Source organism: Carex rostrata, chromosome 2, assembly GCF_964058835.1.
Source record: "Carex rostrata chromosome 2, lpCarRost1.2, whole genome shotgun sequence".
Taxonomy (NCBI): domain Eukaryota; kingdom Viridiplantae; phylum Streptophyta; class Magnoliopsida; order Poales; family Cyperaceae; genus Carex; species Carex rostrata.
In genome coordinates this window covers 17,263,426-17,277,729 of record NC_135919.1, presented here as the reverse complement: position 1 = coordinate 17,277,729, position 14,304 = coordinate 17,263,426, and the positions used below count along the sequence as shown (strand labels likewise).

At 31.9% G+C, this 14,304-nt stretch overlaps 2 protein-coding genes across 2 annotated transcripts; both read left to right on the top strand.

Annotated features, from left to right (window-relative positions):
- Positions 1-272: 272 nt before the first annotated feature.
- LOC144550600 (two-component response regulator ORR6-like) lies at positions 273-1,324 on the top strand. Its single transcript, XM_078298601.1, has 4 exons — positions 273-529; positions 624-670; positions 764-841; positions 935-1,324. The coding sequence occupies exons 1-4, from the start codon at positions 427-429 to the stop codon at positions 1,094-1,096; spliced, it is 390 nt and encodes a 129-aa protein (XP_078154727.1). The 5' UTR covers positions 273-426; the 3' UTR covers positions 1,097-1,324.
- Positions 1,325-8,588: 7,264 nt separating this feature from the next.
- On the top strand, positions 8,589-10,668 carry LOC144550599 (F-box protein SKIP23-like). Its single transcript, XM_078298600.1, has 2 exons — positions 8,589-8,683; positions 9,264-10,668. The coding sequence occupies exons 1-2, from the start codon at positions 8,664-8,666 to the stop codon at positions 10,513-10,515; spliced, it is 1,272 nt and encodes a 423-aa protein (XP_078154726.1). The 5' UTR covers positions 8,589-8,663; the 3' UTR covers positions 10,516-10,668.
- Positions 10,669-14,304: the final 3,636 nt, after the last annotated feature.

The following is a 14,304-nucleotide window of genomic DNA, read 5'->3' as shown; positions in this document are numbered from 1 at the left end:
GTCCTTGATAGCCGTTTAATTAGCTTTAAGATACGCGTAAACGAAACTGATGACGAATATTAAAGGGGCCCATAGAGCATAAAGCAGATCGGACGGATTCCGATCCAATCAAACCTAAAGTAGGTCCCATGGGCATCGGACCTACTCTGATCCAATCAAGCCTATTCCATCCCCTCGTCTCTCCTCTCCTCGATCCACAACATACACCGTAGGACTAGGGACCCACCTTTCAGTGAAATTGATTTAATATAGATTCTCTGCTCCGCGTTCGTGGAGATATATTTCGTCTTGATTCGCCTTTTTGTAATTATAAGGCTATATAAACACGAATTGGATAGCAATTCCTCTCAAGTCTCTTTTGCCTCTCTCTAGTCTCTAGATCATCCATCAACCTAACTAATCGCAAAAGAAAAGGCAATTAGAAAAATGGTGTTGCAAGAGGAACGCGAGTTGCACGTGCTGGCTGTTGACGATAGCCCAGTCGACCGCGCTTTGATCGCGATGCTTTTGAGAAGTTCGAAATTCAGAGGTACTTTCCCTTTCTTCGCTTGTAATTCGCAGAAGTTCGCAATCTCTTGCTAGTTTAGATGATTGATTCGATTTGTTAATCTGTTGTTTTGAAGTTACTTCTGTGGATAGTGCGCAGCGAGCATTAGAGCTTCTTGGCTTGGTAAGTAGCAAAATTGTATAAGACTATTTCATGTGGAAATAACTAAAATTACTATCGATTTGGTACTGAACTTGAATTAATTTGAATTTTCAGGAGCCAAATGTGAATATGATAATTACGGATTACTGGATGCCGGAGATGACAGGTTACGATCTGCTCAAGAGAGTCAAGGTCAGCTTTCTTTTCAAAGTTTTCAATTTTTTGAAATTTCAAATATCAAATGTATTAATTTGGTACTAAATTGGTTTATTTTTTGAATTTTAGGAGTCTGCAGAGCTGAAGAAAATCCCAGTGGTGATAATGTCATCCGAAAATGTACCCAACAGGATCTCCAGGTGTCTTCAAGAAGGAGCAGAGGATTTCTTGATCAAGCCAGTACGGCTTGGTGACGTGTCACGACTCTGTAACCGTGTGATGAGATGCTAACCGTCCGATCTTAGAAGAAATTCTTTTCTTTTTTTGGACATAGTTTTGCTCCGTTTTCTAGACTTTCTAAATTTGTTAGGTGGTAGTTTTACTTTTGAATACCGAAAGAGGTAGCCATGAATGAAATTTACTTGTTTTAGTCTGTTTGTAATGGAATTAGGTGCAAGAATTAAGAAAAAGAAATAGCTGTCAGTATCTTTTAATAATGATATCTTCAATCCTTGATTATCTTTTTTGAGTATCAATATGCAAATACAAGTTTGTAAGGGATCCCACTAACATTAGAACAATGACAGCCCATGTCAAATATTGTCTAATATTGTCAAACAATAGTTAGTTAGTTAGTTACATTGTCATCAATTAAATAAGTAAATATATATATTGCAGTGACTTCTAAGCACATGAATCGGACAAACTGTCCCATTTGCTGAACTACCCCTTCAGAAGTGATTATAGGAAAATAAAATCAATTTAATTCTATATGCATTGAACTTCGATGTCAACCCATTCAAGGTCGTTAGTCTTTATTGTATATGTTATGAACCTTATGATAGAACATTCTCCAGTGATATTGTGCAATTTTTCTTTTGTTAATTTATTTGACTAATTTAATTTGTTTGCTATTTAAAAAAAAATAATCTCCAGGCTGTCAGTGTATTGGTCTATGAAAGTTGCAAGAATGAAATCATTATTATCCCAATCTAACTTATTTAATTGGTTCTGGATTTATATTCTCCCAAGTTGAAGACAACAATTTTATGATAATGACAATTTTGACTGAAATTAAATATTCCCTTCTTTTGAAAGACTTGACCAATTAATTAGCAAACTGACTAGGTCCCATTTCTAAAGTTCAAATTTTTAAATTTTCCAAAGAAATATTGACATTATGCATAAGAAGATAAGATTATTTTTTTAATAGAGATCCCAAGTTAAAATTAAAAAACTTGCAAGTTAATAAATAGCAATTCATGGGTCACACATCTTAAATGATCCACCAATTTTAGATGAACAAACATTCACCGTATTTGCGTGATCTTTCATAGCTGCTTTTAACAAGTATTATTGTTGCCGACCAAATTCTAACATGCTGTTTGATGATTTCGAGAAAGATGAGAAGAAATTTTTGTCTTCGTTTTGCCTTTTGATCCACAAATCAATTTACCTAGATTTTTTTTTTATCATCTCATCCTACGGCCGCTGTAATATTAAAAAAAGAGAGTAAAATGTCTTCGGTTCATGCATTTTAATCACTATTTTTCACCAAAATTAACACATTTTTATTTATTTATTTGAAAGTTGGTCGATAAGAGGAATTACTTAATATAAGATTTTTCTGAATAAAAATAATCAAAATTAAATTTTGTCGAATATCCCATAGAATAAATTATTTTAGTTGATTTTATGTTATTCCAAAAGATATGACAAGAACAACATCCATTTCCTTTTCGGAATCACTATGATTTGATGTTATTCCAAAAGATATGACAAGAACAACATCTATTTCCTTTCAGCTTTAATCTACCAAAGTTATTAATTAATTCTCGTACATTTACAGATTAACCATCTGACGCTGCAAGATCAGGCAAGACTGGAACAATGTCAGCAGTGTTATCCAAACAACAAAACAAGATCAGAATAGTATCTTGGAATAGTATATATTTATGCAAATAACACGACAGGAACGGTATACTGTCGTGGGATTCTACGAGCCAGCCTTTTTGAGAATTAGTTTCCTTCCAATTCGGATTTCTCCAATTGGCATTTGCGCCAGTCAGCCAGATTGACAGAGCAGGCAGCAGGGACTAGGGGAGGAGACAAAACCGCATGGCATGTTTGGGTGGGAAAAGACCAGGAAAGAAAGAGAAAGCTGTCACGGTACATATATGCACGTTGTTTTCGGTGAATATTTTAACAGACCAGTTTTTGTTTAAGACAGCGCAAAGACTATAGAAACAAGTGTGTCGGCTATTGTTAGTCCGCTTCATGAAGTAAAAACTACCCTGTTAATATATTTACCCGTGAAAAGTGCTTCTATGCGCGTTGTGTTGGGTAAATATTTTAACAGATGAATTTTTGCTTAAGACAGCGCAAGGACTTGTGAAACAAACAAGTGCCGGATAGTATTAGCGCACTTCACGAAGCAAAAATCTCTCTGTTAATATCTTACCCGTTGTTTTCCACAAGGTCTAGGTCAAGTCATGGCCGACGGGGAGACCGAATCAAGTAAAAGATATGGAGGGAGCGACGGGCCCGGGCTAGCTGTCCTCTTGTGGACCCGACATTTGAATCTTTGATGGGTCCTCATCAGATCACTCGTGATCATTGATCGGACTGATCTGTGGATTTCAAGGGGCTTACGGTATATGCTTTGGTTTAGCTGGCAAGAAAACCTGGCAACTGATTTTGGCACTTTGGCGTGTTACTGTGGGAGCCGTACTTATTCTGGATTTTTTTTTATAAACCATAATTAGTAAAAGATTTTTTTATGAAACTAACATGATTATTTATTTATATTTTTACAAGAATCGTAAAAACCGAAATGTCATTTTAGTTTCAAAATTTTTTATTTTTTTATTTTTGAAACTGAAATGACAATTCGGTTCCATGTATTTTTACAATTTTTTAACGTATTTTTTTCTCGAAATGACATTTCGGTCTCCAAAAAAAAATGGACCGAAATGACATATCAGCTTTTATGGTTTTGTAAAAAAAAAGTAATCACGTTGGTTTCATAATTTTTTTTTTCTAATTATGATTTATAAAAAATTCATTATTCTGTGTGGCACGTAATATTATGAAAAATTATAGAGAAGGTCAATTTGATAAGGTTCGAATATGTTAATAATAATGTATGTTTGGATAATTTTAATAAGAATAAGGTTATGGTATTATGTACAGCGTAAAAGCCGTAAATTAGTCTGTATTATAGATCGATATCTTAATTTTACAAAATTAAGACAATCAGAGTCGTACAATGTGACCATTTTTATATAGGTAAAAAATCACTTGATCTAAGAATTCTAGCTTTTAGAAATAGCTATTTTTATCTATATAAAAAAGTAAAATTATGTTTTATATATAATTTAGTATATAAGTATGGAGGAGGGATCCACTTACACTCTTTTTTGGTGACACCGAATTACACTCCATATTTTCAAAATTTTCAAATTCCTAACAGTCGATTCAAATCATTCAACATGATGAATATATTAAAATGTGCTTACATATCAAATTTTACATTTTTTTTTATTTTTTTTACTATTTATTAAGTATTTTTCGTTGTTTTCAGACAATTAAATTTTTGTACTCATCTTAATAAATAGAAATTTTTTAAAAAATATATAAAATTTGATATGCAAGCACATTTTAATATATCCATCTTGTTGAACGGTTTGAATCAACTCTTTGGACTTTAAAAATGTAGGACGTAATCTGGTGTCATAAAAATTGTGCAAATAGATCCCTTCTCATAAGTATATTTTCATATAAAAAACGTGTTGAACGATTCTGAATCGACTATTAGAATTTTGAAAACAAAAGTATTAATCTATAGAACAAATCAATATACGCTATGTATATTGCTTAGTTGTCAAGTTTCATACAATTTTGATATCATTTGATATTCAATTAAATATTGTCCGTAGGTCATTGCAAATTTTAAGTTGTTTGATAAACGGTAAACATAAATTAAGTTTTGTCTTTTCTAATGTATGTCATATAAATTGCATAGGTCATATTTTAAAAGTCGCATTTCAAAGCTATAAATTTATTTTCATCATTATCAAAATTTTCAAAGTTAATATATTGTCAATAAATCACCGTCCATTTAATAAATTGGAATAATAATCTCCTACGCGCACAAGTAAGACGGTGTATATTTTAAGCTTCATATGCTAATTATTCCGTACGAATCTGATCTTCATAATTATTCGTATCCGCATTTACAAAAAAAAGAAGAAGTTAGATATGAATAATTCATAGTTATTTAAAAAAAAAAATTTCGGATATCTTGTATTATCCGAATCATAATTATTTGATTAAAGCATCTCAATTTTAGCGTTTTCTTTTTTCCTTTTAATGAATATTCTTGAACAGTATACACTTGTTGTGTATTAATGAATATCAAATAATATATGCGGAACTGTTATCATTTTTATTATTTAAATTTAGAGGGAATTTCACATATACCCCTAAAAAACATGGAAACTACGTATTCCCCCTCGAAAGTTCATAATATCATATATACCCTTCTAAACTTTAAAAACTTACAAATTTATCAATTTTCATGTATTTTATATTTAAATTTATTTTAAGTTCATGAAATACCTATTTTACCCTTTATTAAAAAAATAAAAAAAATGTAGCATGTTTATAAAAAGTGTCAGTCTTGTAATTGGTCCATTATTGAGGACAAATGGGTCATTTCTCTACTTCTGACACTTTTTTAAAACATGCTACATAAATTTTAAAATGTAAGCGTCAAAAGTGAAAAAATTACCCATTTGCTCTCGAAAACGGACCAATTACAAGACTGGCTTTTTTTTTTCTTATGAAAATTAGTTTTAATATAAAAGAATAAAATGTGTAAAGTTGTGAGTTTTTGGAGTTTAGAAAAGTAAATGTGATATTATGAATTTTATAGGGGAGAATATGTAATTTCAATGTTCTCGTTTCCCGGGTGAAATTCCCCTTAAATTTATTATTATCATTTTATATGTTCACTTATCTGTTAAACCTACACAATTTCTATTAATATATATTTATTAGCCGTTTAGAATATGTATTTGAATCAATATTCATTAATTATCTGTCTTGTTCGTTTTCATTTTGGCACTGATTTAATTTTGGAGAGCGCTATTTTGAAAGTAAGAATTATATTATTGAGAGCTGAGCGAATTTTTTCCCTCCTCTTTATCAACTCTGTCCTCAAAAAACTTTTTTTCAATCTTTATTTTGAATTAAATTACTATTAATAAAGGAAACATTTGATTTGGAAATTTTTCTCCATCCATTCTTCTCAATGAAATAGTAATTCGTTTGAATTGCACCTGGAAATTGAGACAAGCCCAAATATGACTATATGTCATTTTTTTTTTTTTGAAAAATTTCCTTTAGCAGCAACTCAGGAAAAATCTGACTATATAATGTCGTCACATATATCCACCAAATAAACACCAGAGAGAGTGCTCATGCCACATTCTTTACAAAAAAAAAAAAAAAAATTAAAATGCTTAACAATACAAATGACAGATTTTGTATAATGAAACTTATAAATAAGAAATGCAATTATTTTTACTTTTATTCATATGATTACAATATAAACCAAGTTACTTTATCTTAAAGATTAATATTTTACCATTAAAACACAATAAACGATCTCCCGAAAAATGAAACTATCTATTGTAATTTACAAATGAAATACTTAGAAAATTACGAAATGTTTATTAAATTTTAAATATTACTCAATAATTCCTCAATTGAAAAAGTTTCAAAATTTAACATGTGATATTTTTTTTCATAATTTTAATTGTACATACTGGAACTAACAAATTTTGACCATCTTTTTTAATCCAAATAATTTCCGTTGGATCAGATAGAGATGAATTTGTTGTACCACTATTTTTTGACTAATCTCATTGAATTACCCCCATCAATTAATTATTTAGAAAATTTATTTCTAACTGTTCTAAATTTTAATCAATTTGGAATTGTACATGTATAATTTTGTTACTTATTCCACTCTACATAGAATGAACAACTTTGTTAGGCAGGAAAATAGCAGGATTAATTTAAATAAAAATCTTTTGATGGCATGAATTTCCCTTCCATAATTGATAACATAAATTAATTAGAAGCAAAATAAGAAAGTATTTAATAAGGGGTAAAATTGTATTAAAACTAAGATAATTCTTTTCAGCACTCAAAATTAAAATTCATGCTCTTAGAATAGCACTCTCCTTTAATTTTGGATTCTGACAATCCTCTATTTCTATATATGTATTTGTATTTGCTCGATAAAATGAGTATGCTTATATGATTTTTACACAATCTATTGTGATTTTTATATTTTTATATTTCTGGTTTTTTTTATTTGTATTCGTATTTGCTCATCTACAATTATATATTGATTGTACATTATTCTAGACGTATATAAAATTGATTGTAGAGTATTCTAGACGTATATTTATTATTATTATTATTATTATGACGATGACTATTGTTGCTGCTGTATAAATTTTATATTGTGCAAATATATCAAAAGTGTTTTATACTCAAGATGCAAAGCGTTTATTTTTTAAATTTATTAGGTGTTTATCTCTGGTTTATAAAGAGTTTGTATTATTGGTTCACTGATTTTATAAATAAAACTGACCAGTTAAAATAGAATTGGTTAGTTTATTTGCATAAATAATCTGATAACATAATCGAATAGGAAAACCAGGTTCGGTTTTCTCAGGCCGAACCAACGATCCGATCCTGTTTTGACAACACCGGTGTTGAGTGAGGTACCGGGGATCCACTAAATTAAAGTTCAAAATTAAAAATTACTTTTCCTTTTCTTTTCTTCTTCCTTCTTCTTTTCACAGAGAAAAAAGCGAAAAATTGTGAGAAAAACCGCAAATCAAATGTGTGAGGGGTAGGAGTCAGCTGGTATAGGGCGAGCGCAGATTATGGATCTAAATATACATAAAGCATCATAGTCCAGCTCTATATGTGTAATTTAAAATAACAATAATTTTTTGTTTCCTCCAATATCTTATCCATATAATTGTATAATTCAAATATTGTACTGTATTGTATTTTGTTTAGCTTTTATGTGACTATGGTACAAATAAAAGATTCCAAAAGAAATGGTTTTAGAAATATTTATTTTACTATTAAAAAGTTATCAATATGTAGCTGTTTGTTAGTCTTATATATACATAATTTTTAGATAGGATTTTTATCATCATAAGTTTGCTTCTTATCATATTATATAGATGAATTCAACTCAATAAGAAATGACAATTTCATTTTAAAGTGGGTGCTTTTCGTGTGAAATAAATATGCCATGATTTTTTTGAGAACCACAAGATCCTGTTATTTTAAATCTATTTCTTTATTTTTTCTGGAATGCACAAATCTCAAAAAACAGTTGTTTCGATATAGTGGATTTAAAATAATAGAATTCTGTGATTCAAAGAACCACAGCAGATTTATTTACGCTTTTCGTAGGATCCATCAAATCTTTGAATCAACACATGCTAAAAAAAATAAGGAAAATAAATAAAGCTAATTTTGCTTGTAGTGAAGGGGTCAAAGTAGATCTGGGCTTAGTTTTGGGCTAACAAATGACAATTTTACAAATAGGGCTAATTTACTTGGGTTTGGGCTTAGTTTATTTTTGTTTATCTTTGGGCTTGGGCTGATTAAAATCTAAAACGGTCTGTCGGTCTGTCTGTGTCTTTCTATACAAGGGTTTTAGGGTTTAGTGTTTCCTTTCCGATCGAAACCCCATCTAATTATTCTTCTCGAAGCCACCGTCGCAACTCCCCTAGATCTCGTCTCTCTCATCGCTCTCTCTATGGCTCCTAAAAGAAAAAGGTCAGAACTTTCTTTCAATTCCTCTCTTAATCTCTCTCTGATAATAGAAAGAGGCTAATTTAATTTTGCCTCCGATATCTTTCTCTATATCCATTCTATCTTGGATAAGCGATTAATTCTATCTCATCCTGCTCTCTCTATCCATTCAATTAAGAGACTTTTGTCCATCAATTTAGTTATATATAACCATGCAGATGCAGGTATTTTATTTCTTTTCATGATTGCATTGCATGCATATATTATATAACAAGCAAGGTTTAATTTTAATTGAATTATTAATCCATGATTCTCTTCAAAAATCTATAATTTTATTTTGGGTACCTTACTTTAGATTACAAACAATGAAATCAACTGGACAATTTGGGTATCTTGGATTACAAACAAATCTCTTATATGTTACTACCCTTTTGGCTAATAGCTGAAATTAAGGATTTATCAGCCTTGCAGTTTATTTGTTTAATTAAGATGTACAATCGATCGATGCATGCATCTCGATTGATCGTATTTTGTTAACTACGTACCTCATTAATTAATTAAATTAAATTAATTGTTTCTTTTTGTGGTTGGTTGTGTTTGGCAGAATTAATTTGACAGGGGGTTTGTGGTCTCAACTCCCGATTGATATTGTGGACAACATCATGAAAAGACTAGACTTACCAGTAGATGTGGTCTCCTTTAGTGCTGTTTGTAAGCAATGGCGCTATGTTGCATTGGGGTTTCACATGAGTCTCTACTGCAAACTTCCAATGCACCATTTCGTACCCAAGAGGATCCCACTTCCAATGCTCCTACATCCTGGTACTGATGGTCCTAATACACATCGAATCTACAGTCTCAACCAACGAAAAAGATATGGTGGATTCCGATTCCATTTGCCAGAATTTAGTAATAAGTGGATAGTTGGGTCTGGAGCAGGTTGGTTAGTAACAGTTGGCACCACTGATCCTGACCCACAAATTAACTTGCTAAATCCTCTTACAGGAAAGAAAATACCCTTACCACATTTATCTACTGTTCCAAGTTATAAAATTGTAAATTTTGAAGACGATCCTTCTGCTTATTGGTATATTAGGAAAGTAATTGTATGTGCTTACCAAAGTAGTTTTCTTATTGTTGCTCTAGTCTCAGATTCTAAAACAATTCGCTTTTGTAGAATTGGTGATTCAAAATGGACGAGACTTGAAATCTCTCCACTGTACCTTCATGATATTATCATGCACAATAGTAAGTTGTATGCAATCAATCACTTTGGTGCTGTTTTTGAGATTGATATTGCTGGCCCTGCAAAGGTGACAATGGTTGCAAAACCGGGTTATAGTCCCTTAGCCAAATATTTTCTTGTGGATTTATGCGGTGAGTTGGTTGTTGTTGCAAGAGTGCAGTGGAAGTTGATAAGAAAAAGCTCAAGCATGTGGACTAGTGAGATTCAGGTTTTCAAGTTGGTAGAGAATAAATCTGGGTACTTTCAGAGGTACGACACCGAAGCCGGGATGCAGTACACAGAGAAGGTGAAGCACAGGTGTGTCCTGCTGGAAAACCTTGGCCATCATATGGTGTTTATAGGATACAACCACTCCTTATCATTGGATTCAAGGGTTCATCCTAGATGCAAGGGGAATCGTATTTACTTTGCAGACTGCACGTATGATGACAATGATGATATTTATAAGATGAGGGGTAAACGCAAAGCTTTATATCATGATGTTGGCGTATATCGTATGAAAGACCAGAAAGTGAGATATTGTAAGAATTTGTGTGTTGCATCATCACCCATGAACATGGTGTGGCTTTCTCCTAATTTCTCTACCGAACTTGCATCACATTTCTCCTAAACGCCCAATGTACTTGTACTGTTGTTATATTGTTTGTATTTGGTGGGTGATATTGTCCTTAATTTATTCTAATTGTAACTAATGTAGTTCTTGTTGTATTATATGATCACAAATTATAATTCATAATGGTATTGATAATGCTTGATAAATGTGATATTGTTTTTTAAGTTCTGTTGCTTGAAAATGACATTATTCCATTGTTATTAACTCCTTGGGGGTTTTTGTTATGATATAACTCCTTGGGGTTTTTTGCAATACAGTGCTTGGAAAATTGAGTGCTTATTACTTAATTCTATAGCAGCGGCTATCAGTTTCCATTTTCTATTGCGTACTACTTTTATCCATTTTTAATCCATGTGCTGAAATTAGAAGAGCTTTTTAATTAAGTATACCACAGATCTGTAGCAATATATAATCAAGCATAAAAAAATGAATGTAGTAGTATACTAAAAAGAAGTATACCAGATCTGTACCAGATCGAATTTTTTTTTTTGTAAATTATCACGCAGGAAGAAGAAATTTAAGTAAGATCGAATTAAAAAAAATTAAATTATCACGCAAGAAGAAGAAATTAAACTAAGAAGTATACTTGAAGCTTGAGATTATGGCATAAAAAATGATACATAGAAACCTCTTGTTGCAAGTGTTACCTGAGACCCTTTTTATAGTAAAAATTGATACGCCAAAACCCAATAGTACAAGGAATCCTTTGTACCAGAAAAACAAAAAAAAAAACTTTGTAACATATGCAACCTCTGTACCATATTTACAACATAACCCAAGGAAATATAGAAATAAATGTTGGGATTTCGGGTAGGTTATAGTGCAACAATTCGATTCAGTTCAAGATTTGTTCACTACCCGAAAACCAGAATCTAAGTATAAAACTAATTCCAAGATTAAAACAGAATTTACCACTAGACGCGCAGTGAAAACTTCAAGTCCTAGCAGCAATCTTCTTCGATTCGTACACCTTATGTCGGATCCACGCAACAATAACCGCAGTCGCGTCTCTATCAGTATCCACACAAACAGGTTGACTAACAACTGCAAGTCGAAGTGCTAGCGTCAACTTGCAGTCCCCTTCTTGTCTTTCTGCTTTTCCTTTTTATTTCTGACTAAGCGCGAATCAGACAGATCAGATTTTCGGTTTCATCTAATAAATCCGAAAATCCCATTCATCTATTTTTAGTCTCTTTTCTTATCCAAAATCTCTTCTCTATTCTTGTCCGAAAATATATCCTATTTTCGATTTTGTCTGTGTATCTTTTCTGTCCGAAAACAGAACAGATTAGAGAGAGAGAGAATCCTATTCCGAATAATAGAGAGAGAAAGATGTCTATTCCGAAGAGAGAGAAAAAGATCAGATCCGAAAATAGATATGTATTGTATATAAATAATACAATACATCTGTTGATCGTATCTCTTGATCAAACCTATTCAGAAGATCTTATCCATTCAATTCGCACCTATTCAAATATGCATATCTAATCAGATCATATCAGAAAATCAGATTAATTCGGGCTCATAATTGATACAGCCCAAAAAGACTTAATTCATGCTTAAATATTAATTAAGGCCTAAAATATTCTGGCCTGTTAATACATATCTAACAATAAATACTTTTAGTACTTGAAGCCACTGCTCAAGCAAGAAGAAGTGGCAAAGAATTGAAGTATCAAGTATTCTCCTGCAAAAATGCAAAGTACAAAATGTTGGGACCAGAATAAAACAGTCTTTGAAAAGCATGCGGCCTCATATGTATGATATCATGAGGATCTTTGTTCAAGTCGTTCATCAACCGATCACGTGCTCTTCTTCGGTCAAATTTAGCCTCAACTTTGGTTTATAAAATCTGATTCTTATTGTACTCAATAAGAAGCTAAATACTCAAATATGTAGCGTACATTGTAAAAGCTGCTATAGAAAAACAGTGCTGCGATCTTCAAAATTGGTCATCTTTTTCCTAAAAGTACAATAAAACATAAATCATATTTGTTCAAACATTTTAGTACTCATTTGTTCACTGCGAATTTTGACTTTCGTAAGAGCTCAGAAAATACAAAATCACAATTGTTTCTAATAAATCAAATGGATACTGAATGGTCAAATTTGTTCACTGTGAATTTTGACTTTCGTAAGAGAGAAGAAAATACCATAGAGGGGATAGGAATAAGAATAAATTTCTAAGAAAAATTAGAAATTATAAGGTCACATAACTGTTTTATAAACTGATAGCATTCATGCAATGGATTTTCTAGGTTAATATAATTAAAAAATGGTAAAGTTTCCTACGATCAGTTTGAGGAATCAAGCACGCAGCTTCTTCTTCTCTTGCTTCTGAACTGATTGGAGTTGCTTAGGGCTTGAGTGGGTCTGATTGGAAGAGGAGAAGAGGCGAGGTCAGTGTTGAGCAGTGGAGTGGAGGGTAATTTTGGAATGCAAAACTCCCGCCAAACTTGCCCAAATGAGAAGCCGATCATTTTTCGCGAGATTTCGTTGGAGCCATAATTTCTCTCCAAATCGCGCCAAATGAAGTGAACATCCCTCCCTCGATGCATTCTGATCGCGGGATTTGGAAATACGTTAATTCCATTTCTTGTTTTAAAGAGAATGGATGGGTTCCAATCAGACAATAAGTTTTGAACCTAAACGAGAATCTGAATCATAATTCTTTCTAAATAAGCTGGTCGGAACGCGGAGATAAACAAAAATAGAAACGATTCAACGGAATTTCAGTAACCTCAAATCATACCAAGAAATCACAGAAAAAATGATAGTATTTGGCGAGAATTCGTTTTGCCAAGGTGAAATGTTTCTTTTACCCTTGTTTTTTCCATGTTTTTTCGGATTGAATGTTGAGACGGGAGATTAGTAGAGAGGGAGAAATTTGAAATAGGTGTTGTTTATCAGCATTGGAGTGAAGCTCTCACTCTTTTTTCATCTTGAAGATAGTTAGAGTTGCGAATCTTTATTTAGGGCAGTAGGGTATAGTGAAGGAGGGAGAGAGATATAAGGTAAAAATTAAAGCGAATGGGGAAGAGAAGTGTCACATCCCAGATTTTGAGCATCCAGAGCGTAATTATAATTTATAACATCATTATCGCACTTTTCCATGACCCGTTAACTTACGTCGCTAACAGAAATGAAAACAAAATAACAAAACAAAATCAGCTACAAAGTTCAGTAACCAGTTATTTAACGATGTGCTTCTCTATAATTGGCTTAATTTACACAAATACACATCAAATTATGCATCCATATTGCGATAGCACATTGGTCTAAATTATCCGTAAAACAAGTCACATCATATTTTCAACTATCAAACCCGACTGCAACTAGCATTCTCTGCATATCGATTCCAACCACGACTAGCAGCCCCCGTGTATCGGATAAATAAAATTCCAACCTCAGACCCGCTATCCCGTTAAATATGACATCATAATCCAATATTCAATACCTGTTACGTTAAGAAATTTTCAACAATAAAAAAAATATTAGACTGTTTAAAACATAATCAAAATTTTATTGACGAACTAGGAGTCTAAAATTAAAACAATTATAACATTAGTCTGAAATTTCGAAACAGTTAGACTCAATCGAATCTTGAAATTTATACCTTATATATAAAAAAAAGAAATTAATTAAGAAATCTAGGGATTTTTATATACATAACTATATATATAAGTTCTTCTCTTAGTAATATCAAACAATTTGAGGGTCTATTTTGAAAAATATCCAAAACACATGTAAACAACTCAAGCCCTCTCTCTCCCTTCGTGTGTGTGT

Coding starts and splice junctions, on each gene's coding strand:
- LOC144550600 (XM_078298601.1), top strand. CDS start 427: ATGGTGTTGCAAGAGGAACGCGAGTTGCACGTGCTGGCTGTTGACGAT. Junction 671..763: donor CATTAGAGCTTCTTGGCTTG/GTAAGTAGCAAA, acceptor TTGAATTTTCAG/GAGCCAAATGTGAATATGAT. Junction 842..934: donor ATCTGCTCAAGAGAGTCAAG/GTCAGCTTTCTT, acceptor TTTGAATTTTAG/GAGTCTGCAGAGCTGAAGAA.
- LOC144550599 (XM_078298600.1), top strand. CDS start 8,664: ATGGCTCCTAAAAGAAAAAG. Junction 8,684..9,263: donor ATGGCTCCTAAAAGAAAAAG/GTCAGAACTTTC, acceptor TGTGTTTGGCAG/AATTAATTTGACAGGGGGTT.